General features: G+C 40.4%; 1 protein-coding gene across 5 annotated transcripts in view; it reads left to right on the top strand.

Moving 5' to 3' along the window:
- Positions 1–130: 130 nt before the first annotated feature.
- LOC104924892 (replication protein A 32 kDa subunit-A-like) overlaps positions 131–13,285 on the top strand; it is a 16,805-nt gene continuing 3,650 nt past the window's right edge. For 2 of the 5 annotated variants that reach the window (XM_027286710.1, XM_027286709.1), the window contains exons 1-8: positions 131–320; positions 418–470; positions 572–673; positions 1,637–1,750; positions 1,837–1,908; positions 2,005–2,112; positions 2,289–2,402; positions 2,690–2,787. In XM_027286710.1, the coding sequence (XP_027142511.1) occupies positions 441–470; positions 572–673; positions 1,637–1,750; positions 1,837–1,908; positions 2,005–2,112; positions 2,289–2,402; positions 2,690–2,787 (638 nt within the window). In that variant the 5' untranslated portion in view covers positions 131–320; positions 418–440. Of the gene's footprint in view, positions 321–417; positions 471–571; positions 674–1,636; positions 1,751–1,836; positions 1,909–2,004; positions 2,113–2,288; positions 2,403–2,689; positions 2,788–2,923; positions 3,459–13,285 lie in introns of those variants that run through there. The other 3 variants (XM_027286713.1, XM_027286712.1, XM_027286711.1) reach the window with 3 other exon arrangements.

The following is a 13,285-nucleotide window of genomic DNA, read 5'->3' as shown; positions in this document are numbered from 1 at the left end:
AAAGAAAAAAATGAATTGAAACGATAAGTGAATTGCTTTTAAGAAATGGAGCATGTTAAATGGATTTACTACTGACTGCTGCTTCCTCTTCAGCCTGTCGTCTTTGGTCCTGCTGCATCACAGATAATTGCTGTAATTCAATTCACCTGATAGCCCCGGACATAAAGAAGCTACCAGCCAAGTTAAGAAGCTTCCAGCCTCTCTCTGTGAATGTACTGCCTTCTGATGGTCCTAACGTCTCAAGTCTTTGGTCTAACATTACTGAAGAATAAACATAGCTGCCTATGTGACAGATTAATTTAAAGATACCGTGTCGTAAGGTAAGTTAGCAAATATCAAAGTGAGTCTAACAACATCAGCTTTGAACACTCTCTTTTTATTTCTTGATAATGGTGTGCATATTTTGCATTTACACAGCTTGTAGTCAGCCCCCTGGTGGGATGACCAGCCACAAAGCAATGACATCAAAGGTGTGTGTTTCTTCTGTAGATAGCTGAAATATCATGCAAGGGTCTGATGAAAATGTGTTCATATGACTGTGATGGATTCCTTCACCCTGATCTCTCCACAGAGGGCAGCTCTACAGATTTTGCCCTGCACTGTGTCTCAGCTGCTGTCTGCTTCTCTAGTTGGCGGTGATACCTTTGGGATCTGCGACTTGGACCTGAACCAGGTATGATGAGCAATTCTACATGGGTTTTTGCGCAGGGCTGAGGTTTGAGTCATGAATCTGGTCACTGGACGTGACAACATTTTACAAAAGACTTGCAACTCGACAATCACAAACCCTCACTTGGACTCAAGCCTTTTGTCTTGGTATTCTCCCAAAGATGAACAGCCATGCACAGTGGTGCTTTTGGCTAAATCCTAACATGCTGATGTTTAGCCAACATCTACAGGTAGTCTGTGTTAGACAGTGTTGTGAGCTACTGGCTTGAGTTTTAATGAAGCACACAAGAATATATATATAGTAAAGAACAAACAATCTAAAGCTTGAGGTAAGAAGGAAATATATAAGGTTGTCCTTTGGTGTCTAGGTTGGTAACAAGACTGATTGGGATGAGCTGTGGAGAGCACAAAGTCTGATAAAGGACACTGCTACGGCCTCAAGAAAAGAGAAATATTTCACAATAAACAGGAAAATGTTGGTGGAACTAGTTGAAAAGTCACCAAATTATTTTATCACCAAGAAACCTTGAATATGTGTTGCACATTTCATGCCAATTCATTAAACAATTGTCAGGATTTTTCACTCCAAACCATTTGAAGAGTTCTTTTAAGGTCTTTATGATAAAGTATATCCTCGAGGAACATGTGAAGCCATGGCAACGAATAGGTGAGAACTTTAACCTGCTGCTGGTGCTACAGGAAAGTTGGTATTCATCATTGAAGCAGGACCTTTTTTATTTTCTGTAGCAGTCCATCCAATACCACAGTGGTGGAATGGCTCTTTAGAGAACACAGCTATATGTAAAATGGTAACTCATGTACCAACCATGTTTTCTGTGTCATGTGTCATTCAAAGGTCCATCTAAAAAAACCTGCCAGTTTAATACAGCTTTGATTACTTGCAGGAGCACGTAACAATGTCTTAAGTTGTTGAGTTTTTATTTGCTTCCGCTTCATCTCGTTGCAGGTGTCCGTGGTGGGCATCATCAGAGGATTCGCTCCCTTCGTGACAAACGTCCAGTACTCTGTGGATGACATGACCGGTCCACCTTTAAATGTGAAGCAGTGGGTTGGCGAAGAGGCCAGTAGTATGAACAGGATGGTCCAGAACTGCAAAACGTGTGCTGTCTTTAGTAAATGAGCAGTTTGATAATTTGTTTCTCACAGGACTGTGATCTGATGGGATTTCCTTCTCCTGGCATGTACGTGAAGGTCATTGGAAGTCTGCGCAATTTCAGTGTAAGTCATTGGGTCTAGAGATGATGGGGGAAGTGAGGACTGGAGATCTCATGATGTGACAATATGAGACTCTTTTTGTTGTTGTTGTTGCATTAGGGTCAAAGATCAGTGCTGGCAAAGTATATCCGTCCTATCAAGGATCTGAATGAGATCACATCCCACATGTTGGAAGTGGTACATGCCCATATGGAGATTTTTGGAAAGGTACAAGAGCTTTCAAGCAGTAACTGAATTTCTAATCTTGATCATTTTTATACCACAAAGTTGGGAAGTATTAAATGTTTTTTTTAACTGCAGAGTTTTGAATTCCTTGGATACAGAAAAATTCCTACAGTAAGCATGTGATATTTTGTAAATGTTATGTTTTTAATGTTTTCCAGGCATTTGATGTGAATATGAATGCCACTACTGTATCGCTGTCTGAGACAGTCTGCAGAGGTCGTGGACATCCTAAAGGCATGTCACAAAGTGGTTTGTCCACCATTCAGACTGAGGTTAGTGGGTTTAAAGGGTCAGCTGGCCTAAATATATCTTTGAGCATATTTTTCTACTTTCCATTATTTTATTTTTTTTTTTGCCAAATAGTGTTTGCCAAGATTTTGAGCTATTCACTACAGGGGGAATTTTTATTATTATTATTTTTTTAATGTAAACAAACATGTCCAAGTTCCCTATCTCTATGCAGTGGCTTCATTCTGTTTTACTCTGCTTAAAAAAACCTTCTGCAATGTTGAGAATCATAAAATGAAAGATGGGTTTCTTTTCTTGATTTCTGTGTAAGGTTCTGCACGTAATCACGAAGTTCTCTATCCGTGATGTTGGCATCAGTTTTGAAGACCTGAAGACACAGCTGGACTTCGTCAGTAAGAGAGACCTCAGGTACCGCTCGACCTTATCACCTCTTGTATGTAACCTTAGGATGTAGACATAAGAGCAATGTGTGTTTAAGATTATACTTTGTTGGGTGATTTTTAAATACTGCATACTAGATTTGTCCCTTTTTATTTTTGTACAGAACCTCCTTGATGTTTCTTGTAAATGAAGGTCATGTCTTCTATACTATTGATGAGCATCATTTCAAGGTGACATTAGAACATTAGCAGGCTGCTCGGAGGTTAGTGAAACCCCAAGACATCAGTCCTAAATAACAGCTGATCAGGATGTACACACTACCCACATTTCTAGGGCAACAAATCTTAATTATATGGTTACATTTATTTCTTTTTGACTTACTTTAGCTAATTACTTTGTCTGTTTTTGTTTAAAGATGTTTGAAACTTACAGGGTTTATAGTGTATAATTTCCTGTAGAATGTTACTTTACCTTTTTTAATATGAAATATAATTTATTGTTTATGTGCTGAATTTGTGGGTACCCTGTAAATGTCATGATTACTGTGCGTGTATATATAAAGACTTGAGTTTAAAAATCAATTTCCTAAGTCTATCCTGCAAGTCTGCAGCTCCTGTAACATGAGTTTAAACCCAGTTATGACAGTTATTGATAAGAAATCTTATCTATCATGAACTCCAAAATAAACTTTCCAGCATTTGAAATACATTGTTTGTGGGATAATTTCCCGAAGAGAAACTGCGTTTTTAATCATTTTTGGTTTTCCATCATCACATGACAACTACCGAGTTGCAGCTGACAAAACACACAGTCTGGAGTGTGTTTATGTGTAGTTTTTCCTAATAAAGGCTCATTTTCTGAATATGTTTAGATGTGCTGTTAATGTTACTCACACGAGTATCTCTAGAGGCCTGGATTGAGTAAACCGAGTTTATATAGGTCATGAAAAATAAGATGGAAACAGAATCTGGCATGCTAAAACAGTAGCCCATCATGTCGTTTATGGTAGTTGGCAATAACATTTACAAACTTAAAGATTCTTGCAGAGGTATCAAATGTGATTCTCTTGTGTCTACAAACCTCTAGCTGGCACTGAAGACATGCTAAACCCACATTAGTATTGATCTCTGTGAACCATATTGGCAGCTCTAGATCAATCTCCATTAAATACCCGTCACAGCTGACAGAGGGGTCAAAACATTGTGAAACCAATCTTATGGATTGGTCCACAGGGATTTCTATCATCATACATGGCACGCTTTTTCCTTTTCTGATCTACAATTGTCCAATGGAAGAGCCTCTAAACTGGCTTATTGTAGAAATATCTTTTTATGTTAATTTCAACGTGGGAAGCAAGGCTGCCTAGGGACTCCCACTTGCAGCAGTGTGTTGGGTGTGGCGTGTGTGAGAAGCAATATAGTGAAAGTGACTATTCGGTATCATTGTAGCAAGGCCTGGCTGCCTGTGCTGAACTAGTCCGGGCAGTTCACGACAACTGTGTGATAAAGAAGGAGTGAAGTTACCAGAGCTTTTAATTAAGTAACCAAATGTGTGGTTAAACAGGATGTGCTGTTGTTTGCTATTCATATAAAAAGTACAGTGGCATGAAATTAGCCTACCCAGCCACCTGCCACTTCACTTAGCAGCTGTAGAGATTTACACAGCAGCCAGTGTTTGAGTATGTAACCCCCTTTTTCACAATCGTCATCTGAACCGTTTGCAGATTCAATTTATTTTTCCATCTGTTCCAGTTATATTGTTGTGCTTCTTTTTTTTTTTAAAGCCCTAAGGGCTTTAGTCAAACCTGGGTTGTGTGTCAGCACCTCAGACGCCCTTTTCCACAGTGACATCTGGAGGCCCTAACATGCCACTGTCGAACGTCATACACGTGTATTTGTTATGATTACATTACTTGTGATGGAAAAACTGGCAAGTCGACAACTTTGCTGACAATCAAGCAAGGTCAACAACACAAGACATAGCAGCCAGCTAACATTACTTACCAGTCTAACAGCAAGAAGCCCATCTGTCTTTCAGCCGTTTATTTCACAAAGCTCTTGCCAGCGACTAAAAGTCAGTCCTAGATTTACTTTTGTCCGGCGGTGTCTTGCTTGGTCACTCTCTCCTTTCTTAGCTCCCCCGCTGTCCTCTTTGGCTCTGTCATTAATGTTAGCTCTGTCCATATCCACTGCTGAGCCCGGTTACAGCGCCCACTCGCCCAGCTCCTGTTCTGGCATGACAGTTGCTCCCCACTCTGTCACACAGGAATGTAATCATAACAAATACACGTGCATGATGTTGACAGTGCATGTTAGGTCCTCCAGATGTCACTGTGGAAAAGGGCGTCTGAGGTGCTGACACACAATCCAGGTTTGACTAAAGCCCTTAGGGCTTTAAAAAAGAAGCACAACAATATAACTGGAACAGATGGAAAAATAAATTGAATTGCAAACGGTTCAGATGACGATTATGAAAAAGGGGGTTACATACTCACAAACACTGGCTGCTGTGTAAATCCTACAGCTGCAAGTGAAGTGGCAGGTGGCTGGGTAGGCTAATTTCATGCCACTGTACTTTTATATGAAAGCAAACAACAGCACATCCTGTTTAACCACACATTTGGTTACTTAATTAAAAGCCTGGTAACTCACTCCTTCTTTATCACACAGTTGTCGTGAACTGCCCGGACTAGTTCAGCACAGGCAGCCAGGCCTTGCGCAATGATACGCAATAGTCACTTTCACTAATCGCTTCCACACGCGCCACACCCAAACACACTGCTGCAAGTGGGAGTTAGGAGTCCTTAGGCAGCCTTGCTTCCCACGTTGAAATTAACAAAAAATATATTTCTACAATAAGCCAGTTAGAGGCTCCATTGGACAATTGTAGATCAGAAAAGGAAAAAGTGTGCCATGTAGTGATGATAGAATTCCCTGTGGACCAATCCATAAGATTGGTTTCACAATGTTTTGACCCCCTGTCAGCTGTGACGGGTATTTAATGGAGATTGATCTGGAGCTGCCAATAGGGTTCACAGAGATCAAACTAATGGGGGTTTAGCATGTCTTCAGTGCCAGCTAGAGGTTTGTAGACACAAGAGAATCACATTTGATACCCCTGCAAGAATCTTTAAATTTGTAAATGTTATAGCCAACTACCATAAACGCAATGATGGGCTACTGTTTTTAACGTGCCAGATTCTGTTTCCAGCTTATTTTTCATGACCTAAATAAGCACGGTTACTCAATCCAGGCCTCTAGAGATACTCGTGTGAGCCTTTATTAGAAAAACTACGCATAAACACACTCCAGACGTGTGTTTTGTCAGCTGCAACTCGGTAGTTTGCATGTGATGGGGAAGAACCAAAAATTATTAAAACGCAGTTTCTCTTCGGGAAATTATCCCACAAACAATGTATTTCAAATGCTGGAAAGTTTATTTTGGAGTTCATGATAGACAAGATTTCTTATCAATAACTGTCATAACTGGTTTCAAACTCACGTTACAGGAGCTGCAGACTTGCAGGATAGACTCAGGAAATTGATTTTAAACTCAAGTCTTTATATATACACGCACAGTAATCATGACATTTACAGGGTACCCACAAATTCAGCACAAACAAAAATATATTATATTCATATAAAGAGAAAAGTAACATTCTACAGGAAATTATACACCAAAACCCTGTAAGTTTTCAACATCTTCAACCAAAAACAGACAAAGTAATCAGCTAAAGTAAGTCAAAAAGAAATAAATGTAACCAAAATATTTAAGATTTGTTGCCCTAGAAATGTGGGTAGTGTGTACATCCTGATCAGCTGTTATCCAGGACTGATGTCTTTGGGGTTTCACTAACCTCCGAGCAGCCTGCTAAGGTTCAATGTCACCTTGAAATGAGGCTCATCAATAGTATAGAAGACATGACTTCATTTACAAGAAACTCAAGGAGGTTCTGTAAAAAATAAAGACAAATCTAGTATGCAGTATTTAATCACCCAACAAAGTATAATCTTAAACACACATTGCTCTTATAATGTCTACATACAAGAGGTATGAAGAAGGTCGAGCGGTACTGAGGTCTCTCTACTGACGAAGTCCAGCTGTGTCTTCAGGTCTTCAAAACTGATGCCAACATCACGGGTAGAGAACTTCGTGATACATAGAACCTTACACAGAAATCAAGAAAAGAAACCCATGTTTCATTTTATGATCTCAACATTGCAGAAGGTTTTTTTAAGCAGAGTAAAACAGAATGAAGCCACTGCATAGAGATAGGGAACTTGGACATTTGTTTGTTTACATAAGATTTTTTTTCCCCCGGTAGTGAATAGCTCAAAATCTTGGCAAACACATTTGGTAAAAAAAAAAAGTTACTGGAAAGTAGAATAATATGCTTAAAGATATATTAGGCCACTGACCCTTTAAACCCACTAACCTCAGCCTGGATAGTGGACAAACCACTTTTGTGACATGCCTTTAGGATGTCCACGACCTCTGCAGAATGTCTCAGACAGCGACACAGTAGTGGCATTCATATTCACATCAAATTCCGGGAAAACATAAAAACTACCATTTACAAAATATCACATGTTTACTGTAGGAATTTTTCTGTATCCAAGGGATTCAAAAGATTAACTCTGCAGTAAAAAACATTTAATACTTCCCAACCTTGTGGTATAAAAATGATCAAGATTAGAAATTCAGTTACTGCTTGAAAGCTCTTGACCTTTCCAAAAATCTCCATATGGGCATGTACCACTTCCAACATGTGGGATGTGATCTCATTCAGATCCTTGATACGACGGATATACTTTGCCAACACTGATCTTTGACCCTAATGCAACAACAACAAAAAGGGAGTCTCATATGTCACATCATGAGATCTCCAGTCCTCACTTTCCCCATCATCTCAGACCAATGACTTCACTGGAAATTGCGCAGACTTCCAATGACCTTCAGTACATGCCAGGAGAAGGAAATCCCATCAGATCACGTCCTGGTGAGAAACAGATGATCAAACTGGTCTTACTAAAGACAGCACACGTTTTGCAGTTCTGGACCATCCTGTTCATACTACTGGCCTCTTCACCAACCCACTGCTTCACATAAAGGTGGACCGGTCATGTCATCCACAAGTACTGGACGTTGTCACGAAGGGAGCGAATCCTGATGATACCCACCAGGACACCTGCAACGAGATGGAGCAGAAGCAAATAAAAACTCACAACTTAAGACATTGTACGTGCTCCTGCAAGGACAAAAGCCGTATTAAACTGTCAGGTTTTTTTAGATGGACCTTTGAATGACACATGACACAGAAAACATGGTTGGTAAATGAGTTACCATTTTACATATAGCTGTGTCTCTCTCTAAAGAGCTGTTCCACCACTGTGGTATTGGATGGACTGCCTTGAAATCTGCTACAGAAAATAAAAAAAGGTCCTGCTTCAATGATAAATACCAACTTTCCTGTAGCACCAGCAGCAGGCTAAAGTTCTCACCTATCCGTTGCGATGGCTTCACATGTTTCTCGAGGATATACTTTATCATAAAGCCCTTAAAAGAACTCTAAAAATGGTTTGGAGTAAAAAAAAACCGACAATTGTTTAATGAATTGGCATGAAGTGTGCACACATATTCAAGTTTTCTTGGTGATAAAAATAACTTGTGACTTTTCAACTAGTTCCACCAACATTTTCCTGTCTATTGTGAAACATTTCTCTTTTCTTGAGGCCGTAGCAGTGTCTTTTATCAGACTTTGTGCTCTCCACAGTTCATCCCCATCAATCTTGTTACCAACCTAGACACCAAAGGACAACCTATATATTTCCTCTTACCATAACCTTAGATTGTTTTGTCTTACATATATTCTTGTGTACTTCATTAAAACTCAAGCCAGTAGCTCGAGTTGTCTAACACAGACTACCTGTAGATGTTGGCTTAACATCAGCATGTTCGGATTTAGCCAAAGGCACCACTGTGCATGGCTGTTCATCTTTGGGAGAATACCAAGACAAAAGGCTCGAGTCCAAGTGAGGTTTTGTGATTGTCGATGCGAATTCTTTTGTAAAATGTTGTCATGTCCAGTGACCAGATTCATGACTCAAATGTCAGCCCTGCACAAAAACCCATGTAGAATTGCTCATCATACCTGGTTCAGGTCCAAGTCGCAGATCCCAAAGGTACACCGCCAACTAGAGAAGCAGACAGCAGCTGAGACACAGTGCAGGGCAAAATCTGTAGAGCGGCCCTCTGTGGAGAGATCAGGGTGAAGGAACCATCACAGTCATATGAACACATTTTCATCAGACCTTGCATGATATTTCAGCTATCTACAGAAGAAACACACACCTTTGATGTCATTGCTTTGTGGTGTGGTCACCCACCAGGGGGCTGACTACAAGCTGTGTAAATGCAAAATATGCACGCCATTATCAAGAAATAAAAGAGACTGTTCAAAGCTGATGTTGTTAGACTCACTTTGATATTTGCTAACTTACCTTACGACACGGTATCTTTAAATTAATCTGTCACATAGGCAGCTATGTTTATTCTTCAGTAATGTTAGACCAAAGACTTGAGACGTTAGGACCACAGAAGGCAGTACATTCACAGAGAGAGGCTGGAAGCTTCTTAACTTAGCTGGTAGCTTCTTTATGTCCGGGGCTATCAGGTGAATTGAATACAGCAATTATCTGTGATGCACAGGACCAAAGACGACAGGCTGAAGAGGAAGCAGCAGTCAGTAGTAAATCCATTTAACATGCTCCATTTCTTAAAAGCAATTCACTTATCGTTTCAATTCATTTTTTTTCTTTTTTATTAAAAATCCATCAATTCAACAGTGATGACAGGTTCACACCACTTTTGATAAACTTCATTTAATCTCTTCAAAATATTTTACAATGACGTAAGAGCAAATTTTTTGTTTTTCATACAAAAAGTGTGAGAGCAGAAGTTTGCCTGGTGTGAGTGCAGATCTTGATTCTTCGCTGCCACAGGACTTTTTTTTTTTTTTAATATAGGTTAAGTGTGGCCCTGATCCAGGACTCGGTAGGCATCACAGTCCGCATTGTATCTCCTGGAACTTAAAGGTCCAGTGTGTAGGACTTAGTGGCACCTTGCAGCGACGTTGCACATTGCAACCAACCGAATACTCTCCCATTCCAAGCATGTAGGAACGAGCTGGCTGAGAAATTCACATGAAAAGCAAAAGGATATACTAGAGCCAGTGTTTGGTTTGCCTGCTGGGCTACTGTAGAAAAATGGCGGTTCAACATGGCAAACTCCCAGTCTTTCCTTAGATAGAAAGGGCTCATTTAAGGCACAAAAACATAACGGTTCTTATTTCAGGTGATTATACGCTCATGAAAACATAGAAATTTATTTATATCAATGCCTACCAAAAGATAGTCCTAAACCTTCCACACTGGACCTTTAAGACATCGCAACAGGAAAAAACTAGACAGACAATCTGGTCTCACAGAATGGTTGGAAATCTAAATGGTGGTGCAAAGTGGCGTGTTTTTTTGTAAATTAGTAAGTCCTTCTCCCTATCTGGTCGCTGAAAAGATCGCCAACCATCCAGTGAGATCTTATTTTGTAACAATCTTCCCATCACAGATTCTGGAGCAAAGCTGTCCTGGACAGAGCCAAAAAGTGGTGAGTTCCAAAGAAGACGGTCGTTCCATTTCCCATACAGCCCTGGTACCAGACAGATACGAGACGATTGGAGTCGACCCCGACGTTGTATACCAGCTTTGCTTACACGAAATCCACAAACAGGCCAATGAAAAAATAAACGTACAATTATCACTAGCACACCAACAGTATTGACCTGTAAATATATCACATATTTCCATGATTGAAGTAAACCGAAGCTGTAAGTAAGAGCTGAAGTAAAAATGTATCCATCACAGCAATTTACATGTCAAAGAAGTCGGGGGGCAGGGGCTCTTAAAAACAGAGCACATCCATTCAAATATACATCAACCTTGTTCATCCCGTGTTGACTATACAGTTTACACATGTGCAAAAGGAATTTAATACATCAAATCAAGAAAAGGGTGAAATCTCACAATACCCCAGACCAAGCATTTGTTTGGCAAATGTCTCAAACCTCACAGGAAGCCACGTCTTCCTCCCCACTTCTTCTTGTCGAGGAGGGTTGGAGGAAGAAACTGGCCGGAAATGACTCTACCCATCATCCTCTTGCTTAGAGCCCGAGGATATGGGTGACCTACTTTGAGTCCAAACTTTGATGCTCGTGAATAAAACGAAAAAAGAAAAGAAAAAGAAAAAATAGCTACAAATGCCACATTCTTGAAAGTGAAGCAACATTGTCCGAAGCACGTCGAAGTCCTGCGGCACAGACAGGCGTTTTTTTTTTTTTTTGTTTTTTTGTTTTTAATACTGATTCGTGGTATTGCTATTCATACCAAAAAAGAAAAAAAGCACCACAGCTGAATCGGTGAAACGTGATGCATCCATGCACAGCTTCTGCCAATTTTGTGCTCGAGTCATATCACTGAGCCACTCTAGTGTCAAAAAAGGAACAAAATAAGGCAAATTTCAAATCGCATCGTGTTGGGAAATGGAACTTTTTAAAGCGAGGGGGCGGGGGAATTAAAAGGCCAGGGTGGCAGACAATATTGGCAACAAGTCAAACAAAGATTTGATTTTCCGCCAGGGTTTTGAGAGCAAACGAGGAAGCCAGGACTGTTTGGTTTTATAGGTTCCTGTAAAAAAAAAAAAGTGCAACAAATTATGTATGACCTGAAAGCAAAAGGGGTCCGAGCATGATCCTCTGCCAAGTGCTGCAACAACTTAATAGGCTTAGAATAGCCTGTCGGAAGCATGAAGAAAGGGATTACTGTAAGATCCAGAGCCAAAGGAAACGAGCAGCAGTGACACAGTGAGAGGAGATCAAGTTAAACACAACAGTATTATGTATCAAAAAAAAAGAGCAGAGATCCTCTGGCTCATGGAGGATGTGTGTGCTGGTGTCTTCTCTCGCTTCTTCCCTGAGGTGAGAGGCACTTCATGCATAAGTAGACGGCTGGCTGACATTGTGTTCGCCCGGTAAACAAATACCGTCGCAGTTATCGCGCTGAATCCAGCCTCACAGAGCTCCTCCATATAATCGAGTAGGTATTATGAGGAATAAATATAAACAACTAAATAAAAAGTGCTTCAGTGAGATTCACGAACCCCTCTCTCGCCCTTTACTCATTCAGGCTCTTGTCGAAACTGGGATGTGAATATTCATGTCGCTGATGTAGTACAAGCAGCTCACCCGCAGATAATTAAATCTAGGTTTGGAGAACATAGGGATAAGAGTACATTTGTTTTGCCATGTGTAGGGGGGGAGTCACCCCCACAAAGTCTTCTGAACGTAGGCCAGCCTGCTTTTTTGTAGTGTGCTCGGTTATTTGGAATTTTTTTGTTCAAGGGTAAGTCTGGTTTATTACAACTTATTATTTTTTATAGTTTTGGACGTTATTTCATTGGCGAGAACGTTGTACTCACCAAAATAAAAGCAGAGGTCCTGGGACACGGTGACACTGTCACAACAAAGACCAGTGGGCCAACAGGTTGTAAACAGGCCAACAGATTACCTAAACCATTTTTTTGGAGGTGAAACTCAAAGCAGGGACCTGAAATATGGTAGTAGTCCCTCATTATACAGAAAACCTAAGACTGAGAGTCGCTAGTTTGCAGAGGAGAAAAAGCTACTTTAGGTACTACTTACTGTATTCGGGGAAAACCAATTAGCGAACTAAATGGTTTGTCCTGATGCTCATATCCTTTTCTCGTGAAACTGAAACACATCTGGTAAACACTTACAATAACACAAATTCAAGCTTTGTTTTGCATGTTTCGAGTTACATTTCATGTCTTTCTACATGAACAGTATCGTGTATCTTCTAGGGCCGCAACAATGTTTTTAAATTGTTGTTTAACCTTTCGATTCCCTGTTGATTAATCGTTGGGTCCATGAAACATCTACAAATGTTTCAGAAACCACCACAAATTTAGAGCGGTTCATCGGCCACAATTACACTGCTTACTAGCCCGATCGAAGGAAAAGCACAGTAATTAAGATGAGTACAAAGTTATCGTCAGCAGTAAGGACGGCCAAAACCGAGGGAATAAGTTGCACCGCAGTCCACCAGAATGATCTTTTAGGCTCTCCGTGAAACACTTTCAAATCAAGTGTTTCGTGTTAAGGCTCTATAGAAACAAAGGTGACCTGTCTTGATCGTTATACATTCTCTTATACTGGTTGGGGTGTGTCTGGGAGTGAGCGACTTATCTTGAAGTCTGAAATGGGCAGAAAGAAGGAAAAACAGCGCCGGTCGGCTGATAAGACACCCCCACCCAACCACACAACGAACGAAGCAGCCTTCGAGAAAATAAAAACAAATGTTATCTTCAAGCACCAAAGTTTGGTAGTTTTTTTTTCCTCTCCAGGACTAACTGCACACAACCGACTTTGATAGTAGATAGTTTTCTACAAATACCA

The sequence above is a fragment of the Larimichthys crocea genome, chromosome XIII (assembly GCF_000972845.2).
Source record: "Larimichthys crocea isolate SSNF chromosome XIII, L_crocea_2.0, whole genome shotgun sequence".
Taxonomy (NCBI): Eukaryota; Metazoa; Chordata; class Actinopteri; family Sciaenidae; genus Larimichthys; species Larimichthys crocea.
This window is presented reverse-complemented; position numbering and strand designations above follow the sequence as displayed.